The sequence below is a fragment of the Anas acuta genome, chromosome 2 (genome assembly GCF_963932015.1).
Source record: "Anas acuta chromosome 2, bAnaAcu1.1, whole genome shotgun sequence".
In the NCBI taxonomy this organism is placed as follows: Eukaryota; Metazoa; Chordata; class Aves; order Anseriformes; family Anatidae; genus Anas; species Anas acuta.
Window position 1 is genome coordinate 114,381,584 of NC_088980.1, and position 9,741 is coordinate 114,391,324.

A 9,741-nucleotide genomic window follows, 5' to 3' on the forward strand; every position below is an offset into this window, starting at 1 on the left:
TTGCTGAAGTCAAGGTAGACCACATCCACAGCCTTTCCCTCGTCCACCCAGCGCGTCACTTTGTCATAGAAGGAGATCAGGTTCGTCAAGCAGGATCTGCCTTCCATAAACCCATGCTGACTGGCCCTGATCGCCTGCTTGCCCTGCAAGTGCCGCATGATGACTCTCAAGAGGATCTGCTCCATGAGCTTCCCTGGTACTGAGGTCAAACTGACAGGCCTGTAGTTTCCCGGGTCAGCCCTCCGGCCCTTCTTGTAGATGGGCGTCACATTTGCTATCTGCCAGTCAGCTGGGACCTCCCCCGATAGCCAGGACAAGTCCTGGCTATTGAGTGGGACCAGAACTGAAGGGGCTGCATAGACTAGAGATTATACCTTTCCTCTGCTCTCACCAAACACCTGAACTACATGAAACATCTGGAGAAGCACATTTCATTGCACCTGCATCACCATCAAGGGTCAGTCCACACAGAGGATAACAGCCTACTACCATCTGCAGTCAATATATATGCTGAAGTGACCGCTGTGGTGAATTCAGGTTTCAACACTAGTGCTAAACCAAACGTGTATCAGCGTGCCACTACAGGACTGACACCTCGGTTATTTTTAGTCTACTTTCTTAAAAAAATTAGGCATATATAATCATGCGGCAGGTACAGCTTTCTATCCAATTACGTACATGATTTCTATACAACCATGTACACCAGCAGTTTTGGGAACCACTTGCCAACTTCAACCATAGCTGAGTAGGGGTGATGGAGTGAAAAAAACCAAACTCAAGGATTCTTGTATTATGAAAAGTATTATGAAAATTGTTGGCTGGGAACAGATGAGAGACTGAGCCAAATCAGGCTTCAGAGTAACTCATCTGAAAGAAGGAAAGAGAAAGAAATGTGCCAACATTCTACTGAGATTCAATAGTTCATTAAAATTCAATAAATATTTGTGTCTGTGTTTAGGACAGTCACATCCTTATTCTACATTTTCATCTCTATTTTTTTGTGTATTCTGTTTTTATCTCTTTTCCAAGCTTACTCTAGCAATTGGATTCCTGTATGAATTGTCTTCCTCTTCCCGTATGAAAGCTGGAGGGACTGTCCATTCTCGCTTCTGTCTAACAAGGCTGTTGGGATGAGACAACATGCCACTCCGGCCACTTCGATCATAAACCTGCAAAAAAACAAGGTTGAACATCAGCATAACATCTAGCCATTTATGATGAATGCTTTGTTGCTGCTGTAGCCCAGACCTTTGAATAGCTTTTGTGTAACCTGGGCATTCTGCCTGCCCAAAACACATGCTGACCTTACCATTCATTTTCTTCCAAGGAGACTACAGACTCTTTCAATAGCTAGTGCCTTTGAAATCATGGAGCAGTGTTAGCCTCTAGAGCCACAATTTAAAAGCTGTATGTTCCTCAAGTTGTTTGAATAGAAAAAGTATAGTAATCTTTTCATCAACACAGATGTATAAAAAACAGGCTTTAAATATATGAGCATATTCCCATGGTGAAAATATATTGTTCTGGCTGATTTAAGTGCTTGTCACCAGATATAGGAAGAGGTTTGCCATTACTGCTGCTAAAACCCACCACTTCTGCCTCATTATACCATTTGGCATCCTATCAATACAAATATCAATATTTGCCTCCTCTCTAATACATGATCCTACAACATGCTCGTGTATTAGCTGTCCACTGTCTCAGCTATCCTTTCTCAGCCTCATTGTCACTGAAACCCCTCTTCCTTATGCCCAGCTTAGTCCTGGCTGTGTCTGTTGGTTTCCAGATCCATACTGAATACCTTCCGTACCATTGCAGTTGATTTCATTTATGGAAAGTTAAAAAAAATAAAATAATCTACAGATGTAACATTTTAAGTAAAGCTTCCTGAAGTTGAATGTCACTCAGTTTGATGGATGTAGAATTGGCCCTATTCTTACATTTCTGCTTTCATTTCGCTACCCCTTATACAGTTTTCATTTTTCAGAAAAAATGGGTAAAACTCGAGGTACCTATCAACTGAAGTAAAGCACATCTTTGACCCTTGCTCTTTGATCAGAGAATACTTCTTCAGGCACTGATAAAGAAAAACAGGTTTTCATTATTTCCTACCTTCCAATGGAGTCCACTTCCATAATTCAAACAGATCTGAAAAGAAAGTTACAATAACCATTATTAATTCCATGTCACTTTAGCAGAAGTAAACCTAACTTACAACCTAAGCAAAGCCATAAAGAATAAGAAACCTGACCTCTATCAATCACTATTTACTAATAATGGCTTCTGAAAAATTTACCCATAAGCACTCCCATTAAAAGCATACACTACAATTATAAAATTTAGCACAAATAAATGTTTTGCACTTTTCTCCCTGCAGTAAGCAGATAAGCAGTCAGGCTTTTTAAATAGACTTTTTTAAACAACAACTTTTTTATTTTCTTTTAAAGCATTGAGTAATCCTTCAGCATTACAAAATGATGGGAATTTTCCATAGATTGCAGTGAGTGTTGGTTGCCAGGAGTACCCTGAAGAAAATCTCTCTTCTGGGCAAATCATGGATTATCCAGGCTGTGGTGGGTTACCACCCACATACAAGAACAAAATGGGTTAAATATTTAAAATCAAGGACATAACAAAATATCTGCTGAAGTATCAATGACAGACACAGCTCCTTTACTTCAAACTTCTCTTGCTATAACATTGTGCATCACAAAACACATTATACAGTTTCCCAAACATCTACGTCTGTGTAAGGGATCAAGAAACAAATAGACCCATTGAGTTAATATAGTTTTTATTCAAGTTTTAAAATACCTTGCTTGCCTAAGATCACTGCAAGTTCTGTGTAAATCATGACAGCAGGACATATTTTGCAGCTATAGTTAAACTTCTAGCACAGACTTTGTTTTTCTCCAGTTGCATTATCTGCATGCCAGCACTGATGTCTTTTGGCTTACTGAGTCTGAGAGACAGAGAACAAAAGAATTTCTGACAGCCCGTGATCAGATGTCAGATGATAATTTTTCCAGTGTTGATTTTCCTAACAGAGTATGGTCTAGATTCACCCCAAGTAGGCTTTACGCATGTAATTTGGGAGAATGATTGGCATACATCCATCTCCTACATAACCAACACTGAGATGTGAATGCTAGCAAGTAAATACAAACCATTATGTGACAACATTCAGTACTGGCAGTATCCACCTCTTCTTCCACTAAGAGTCCAGGATAGCTACACACACCCTCAAACACCAAGTTTGTTGCCTCATGCTAGATGTAAGCAACTAGAGCCTCCACTGAATTCTCAGAGCCCCTGTGTTTACATCCATCCCAAAGACTCTCTGCAAGTTACAAATTTTTTTTAATGTGGCAAAAATGTAGCATTTTGAAACACCAAGGACAAAAAGTAGGTTATTATGGCAGATGAAATCAACAAACAGCTTTTGAGCTTTGTGTAAGTAGATCACAGCATTACAGGATGACTGGGGCTGGAAGGGACCTCTGGAGGTCACCTGGACCAACCCCCTTGCCCAAGCAGGGCCACTCAGGACCAGGACCAGATCCAGGTGGCTTTCAAAGATCTCCAAAGATCTCCACAGCTTCTCTGGGCAACCTGTGCTCCATACACATAGCCCAGAAGTGCTTCCTGATGTTTAGATGGAACCTCTTCTGTTCCAGCTGGTGCCCACCGTCTCTTGTCCTGGCAGGGAGCACCAGTGAAAAGAGCCTGGATCTATTACCATTGCACCCTCCCTTCAGGTATTTACAGCCATTGATGAGATCCCCCCTGAGCTTCCTCTTCTCCTGGCTGAAGCTCAACTCTCTCAGCTTCTCCTTGTAGAAGAGATACTCAGGTGCCTTTACCATTTTTGTGTCCCTGCACTGGATTCTACCCAGTATGTGTGTCCAGGTCTCTTTTGAACTTGAGAAACCAAGAAGTGGACACAGCACTCCAGGTGCAGCCTCAGCAGTGCCGAGTAGAAGGAAAGGATCACCTTCTGACAGCAAGTTGAATATGAGCCGGCAGTGTGCCCTGGCAGCCAGGAGGGCCAACCGTGTCCTGGGGTGCATCAAGCACGGCATCGCTAGTAGGTCAAGGGAGGTGATTGTCCCGCTCTACTCTGCACTGGTGCGGCCTCACCTTGAGTACTGTGTGCAGTTCTGGGCACCACAGTATAAAAAGGAAATGAAACTGTTGGAGCGTGTCCAGAGGAGGGCTACGAAGATGGTGAAAGGCCTGGAGGGGAAGACGTACGAGGAACGGCTGAGGGCACTGGGCCTGTTCAGCCTGGAGAAGAGGAGGCTGAGGGGAGACCTCATCACAGTCTACAACTTCCTCGTAAGGGGGTGTCGAGAGGCAGGAGACCTTTTCTCCATTAACACCAGTGACAGGACCCGCGGGAATGGGGTTAAGCTGAGGCAGGGGAAGTTTAGGCTTGACATCAGGAGGGGGTTCTTCACAGAGAGGGTGGTTGCACACTGGAACAGGCTCCCCAGGGAAGTGGTCACTGCACCGAGCCTGACTGAATTTAAGAAGAGATTGGACTGTGCACTTAGTCACATGGTCTGAACTTTTGGGTAGACATGTGCGGTGTCAAGAGTTGGACTTGATGATCCTTAAGGGTCCCTTCCAACTCAGGATATTCTATGATTCTATGATTCTTCAACCCCTGGCAATGCTTTGCCTGCTGCAGCCAAGAACACTGTTAGCCTTGTTAGCAGCAAGGGCACACTGATGGCTCATGTTCAACTTGGTGTCAACCAGGACTCCCAGGTCCTTCTCTGCAGAGCTGCTTTCCAGACGGGTGCCCTCGGCATGTCCTGGTGCCTGGGACTGTTCCTCCCAAGCTGCAGGACTCAGCACTTCTTGCTGAACTGCAGAAGGTTTCTGTTGGCCCAGTGCTCCAGCCTGTCGAGGTCCCCCTGGATGGCAGCATGGCTCTCTGCTGAGTCAGCTGCTCCCCCTAGTTTTGTGCCATCTGCAAATTTACTGAGGCGCACTCTAGCCCACCACCCAGACTATTACTGAAGATGTTGAACAGGACTGGACCCAGTACTGACCCCTGGGGTACTCAGCGCGTTACGGGCCTCCAACTAGACAAGCAAATACTTTTATTGTCCTCAGCACTATTATATCTACCTACTTTTTGCAATTTCTTCAATTGATTATTATTGATCTTAAGGCCTAAGGAAAAGGAGGCTCATAAAAGGTGATTTCCCATTGAAGTCAGTCAGTGAATATTTCTTTTTCTCTTCGACTGGTTTCCAGACTGCTGACTGTTCATCCTTTCTGACTCACCCTGATTGTTACCTTGATGATAGCCTTGATGTTATCCCGTTCCCACACAATGCAGCACAGCAGTGGACAAAGTGGGAAAAGCAGCAGACTGCTGTTTCAACTTGCACAATAAATCTATTTTTAAAATGGCAATTTTCCCAGTGTATATGCCCATATATCCTGAAGACAAAAATCAGCAGGCAGTAAACTCCATAATGAATTGTAAGGATCTCACACCTTCCATCACATCATTCTCATGAATATTTTTAATCTTATTAGTCATATGAGTTTTTAAAATTTATGATTAATGACAGTATTACCAGCAAGACAATGGGTGACAAGAGAACTTTGGTTTCTAGTCAAGGTTTTCCAACAGGAGCTATAACTCTTTTTGAAAGGTTGTCAAGATGTCAATTTGAACATCCTTGTTTGCTCTGATAGATAAATTGAAAGGAAAGAGGCTGAACAGAGACAAGAGGCGCCAGGCAAGAAGTTTCCTTGTACCAGAAGCCTGAGAATCACAGTGTAAACTGAAGTGTCTGAAGTTTACAAATAAGCAGGTCTTTCACTGAGATAACTTTAAAGGACAGCATACCAACAAAGTGGAAAAAATCACATTAGTCATTAGAAACAGAAAGCCTTTCATTAAGATAACTCAAGATAAAAATCAATACGTTTGCTTAGGAATAAAACAGTCTCGAAGTATTCTGCTTTATTGTTAAGGGACTAAAAGATACTTTTGCATTTGTAATTTTCAATCTATGTTCCACAGTCCATGGAGAATCTCCTCAGGAACTTCAGAGAGAGCTACAAAAGGTGTTTAAGAATGGCAGTTTTATTTGTGAGATACATGAATACATGTGGAAGAAATATATAAAGGTATTCTGCACTTTTATTGAAAATTTGTAAAAGATCCATGAATTTTAAAATGTGGAAAAGCATTTTTAAATGATTTTCTTTTCAAGAAAAATTGAAAAGACACATAACCAACAGGTCCTGAATTTTGAATTTCCCTTTTTTAGTATCCTAGAGCTGCCTTCTATTAAATGGCTTATTAAGAAAACCCTGTCTATCACTTGGTGTCAATCATAGCCTCAGCACATAAAAAAGCAGACATCTACTGATGAAATCTGATGACACAGAGCTGAGAAGGTATTGGCAGAAGACAACTGGATTATTAAAGAAAATGAGTCAGAAAACCCGAGGCCTGAAGTAATAAAAATGGAATGAAACCCAACAGGAAAGCAGCTGGAATGGGAGAGGGGATAGGGGAAAAGAGGGGAGCGACGGACATGTGTAGGGAGCACAAGGCTGCTCTTGCACAAATGCATGTTCATGTATAGTCAAGGAAGTGACTAACGGGACAGATTTTGAATATGCAGCTTCATTTATACAGTAAAGGTACAGACTGAGTAAGCAAGAAGGTATGTGCCTGTATTTGCTTTGCTGTGAAGCATGGAGTCCTATAAATGTGGTCCTGTCACGTATGTTGGGTGTTACGAGATTGGGATCTTGCACATTCTGTCAGTTTGGTGCTGAAGACCATGGGCAAGCGGAGAGCATGAATACTTATAGAAGCAGGCTGAAGGGACATCAGAGGTTATCTCCTGGTCCATCTCCCTGCTCTGGGGCACGAATGAGCTACACCCACCTGCTTCCTTGCTTCCTGACAACTGTTTAACCTACTCCTAAGAACTAGTGATGGACATGCCAGCAGTTGCTGCTGAGAACTCAACAGTACACAACACGCACTTCGTGGGTTTTACTTCAGACTAGAATTAGCCTGATACCACAGACCAAACACCCATGGAGTAGATGGAGGCATCTCCCAGCACAATTTCAGCCCAAACGAATCAGATTGACACACTGGAGACTTGCTTCAAAAGCAGAATTTGATCCAACCATGTAGGTGCACTCTGCATCCACTGCACGTCCATTTACTGTAACAAACTCAAACATCTATACTGAGATTTCGTAATCTCAAACTGAATCTCCCTCTCTGCAGTGTTCTCCCCACTCTGGGAACAATGCAATTCCCCTTTCATCACGATTACCTTTTATATATCGGAAAACTTAACATGCATCTTACTTTCTTTTCCCTAGACTAAAGAATCCCAGTTCTTTGGTCTCACTTCAAGAATCATAAATCATAAATTTAGATTACATTTTTTTTGTTTTCCCTTAGTCTCTCCTGGACTAATTCAATTTCTTCTGATGGTCTCTGAAATAATATACCTATTTAGTTGAACAGGATGGAAAAAATATCAGGTCTTTTATATTTCACACCTGCTATCATAACTCACCATAGCATTTTTTTAACAATGTTTTGCTGTTTAATCAGTCCACAGATACTTGAAAAATTTTTTGCATTTTGGGGGAATAGAAACTAGGCTGCTTGAAATTGCCTCACCTTTGCTCTTTCTAAAACAAAGAATCCCGTATTTGTTTTTTTCTTTATCTAACTTGACTTTTGAGAAGTAATTGCAACTGGCAGTGATATTACAACAGTAATTTCACATATTCTGGACTGAACTTCATCATATCCAGCATAACATGAACATCTCAAACATCATGAGGTACAATCTGAGAAGACATTCAGAGGAAAAAAACACTTGCCCAATAAAACTCACACATCTTTCTCAACTATTACCTCAAATACAGAAAGCTTTCTAAGATGTCGTCTCTTGCAGACACAATGCTTACCCGCCACCTACCAGTCTAATGACCCTTGATAGCTGTGTCTACATGGCAGGGCCACGGCTCTGGGTGTGTGCCCTGGACATGAGCCAAGCCAGTTCCAACCCTATGGGACATCGCCCGGCACACCTGGACTTTTCTGGTAAAGGGTTGGAAGCAAGGACAGGGGGAAAGCTGCTGGGACTTCTGCAAGGCCCCCGGGACCAACATCATGGGGACATAGCCCACAGGCAGGGAGGAAGCATGGCCAACCAACAGATGCTTCTAGGAAAAACCGGGAGAGGAAGAACTTGCAGTTCTCAACGCTTCTGATGTAGAAGATGCTATTGGATGACATTGTCTTTCAACTGGTTTTGCTTTTCAATGATTTCCTAAGGTTTTGAAATTATCAGTGCCTCCTTTGCATACTTTATGACAAAAGTGACTCTAGACTGACGGTCACAGAAGCGGCTACTTTCACCCACATTAATAGCTTTATCCAGATTAGGGAAAAAAAACAACACAACAATGCACACACAGAAAGGCAAAACCTTCTTTCTCCTGACACCAACTGAGCAAGGCAGCTTTATTTGCTGGAATATTCCATCCTGCATCTAGGCACCAAGTAGGACTCACTTTTAGTATACCGCACCCTGCCTTGGTTTTAGCTGCAATCGAGCATCATGTGGATTAATAAAAATCATTTTCCACTTCTCTTCAGGCAAAGCAAACAGGGTCCTGCTGGCTGACCTGCAGCCAACACTAAGCCTGTGTCAAGGTTGGTGGGCAACAGGTCTCCGACTCAGTCTGATTTTATAGGATCGCAAGCTCGGGGAGCAAGGTCCTGATGTACAGCTCTGGCCAGCCTGACCATGCAGCAGCCTTCCCTGACCCCTGATCCCCATCCCCAGCTCTGGCTTGGCCCATGGCCTGCCCTCCAGCCTCACCTTTGCCTGGGCAGCGGCTGCCCGGCTTCCGCAGGCATTTTGCCAGGCTGGGGTGAGTGGCAGAACAGCAGTGCCTCGGATGTCAAGGAAGGGAAACAGTTAGAAACCATCAGTCCAAATTAAAAGAATCAAGCTTTCTTTGGGCTCAGTTCATTACTAAATGCTCTTTGATTTTAGCCCAGGACGGCAGGTCTAAAGGCTAATAGCCAACAAGGAGTGAGGGCAGGGGAAAACCTACGTGTCCTGGACTTTTAAGAATTTGGTGTCTGTTCCTCTAAGGTAGTGCAGATTTCCAGCAAGTGATACTCATGGTTGCCTCCGGGCACGATCCCTTCACACGAGTAGGGCAACTTATACACACAGACTGATCGAGAAGACGACAGCAACACGAACTCCTCGCTGCCCTCCTCTCCCTCCGGGAGCCCCGACAAAACCCACCCGCTTCCTTTCCGCGGGGTTCCTCTCCTTTTCCCTCCTCCCGGGGATCGCCCTCACCCAGCAGCACAAGTCGGGTTTCGGGAACCCGCGACAAACGGCGGGCGGGCTGCGCAGCCCCGACGGGGGGAACTCGCCCCGAGCCCCCGCGGCACCGGGGCCGGTCGCCGCCGCTGTTCCCTCCGTAACCTCGGTCTCAGCCCCCAGCCCTAGCCCCACTCGGCTGGAAGGGGACCCCCCCGTCGTGGCCCGGACTCACCAGCAGCGCCATCAGCCGCGCCACCGCGCCGCTGCCCCGCGACATGGCCGCTGCCTCCGCCACCACCGCCCTCCGCCGCGGGGTCACCTCCTCCGGCCGCCCGGCGGGCGAAAATGGAGGCAGCCCGTCGAGGGGCGCCCCAAGTAG

General features: G+C 44.6%; 1 protein-coding gene across 1 annotated transcript in view; it reads right to left on the reverse strand.

Moving 5' to 3' along the window:
- Positions 1-9,692, reverse strand: part of DSG2 (desmoglein 2) — a 29,537-nt gene extending 19,845 nt beyond the window's left edge. Inside the window, exons 1-3 of the mRNA XM_068671811.1 lie at positions 9,595-9,692; positions 2,113-2,148; positions 1,035-1,169 (exon numbers count right to left, since the gene is read on the reverse strand). Coding sequence (XP_068527912.1) covers positions 1,035-1,169; positions 2,113-2,148; positions 9,595-9,639 — 216 coding nt within the window. The 5' untranslated portion in view covers positions 9,640-9,692. The remainder of the gene's footprint in view (positions 1-1,034; positions 1,170-2,112; positions 2,149-9,594) is intronic.
- Between the last annotated feature and the right edge of the window lie 49 nt (positions 9,693-9,741).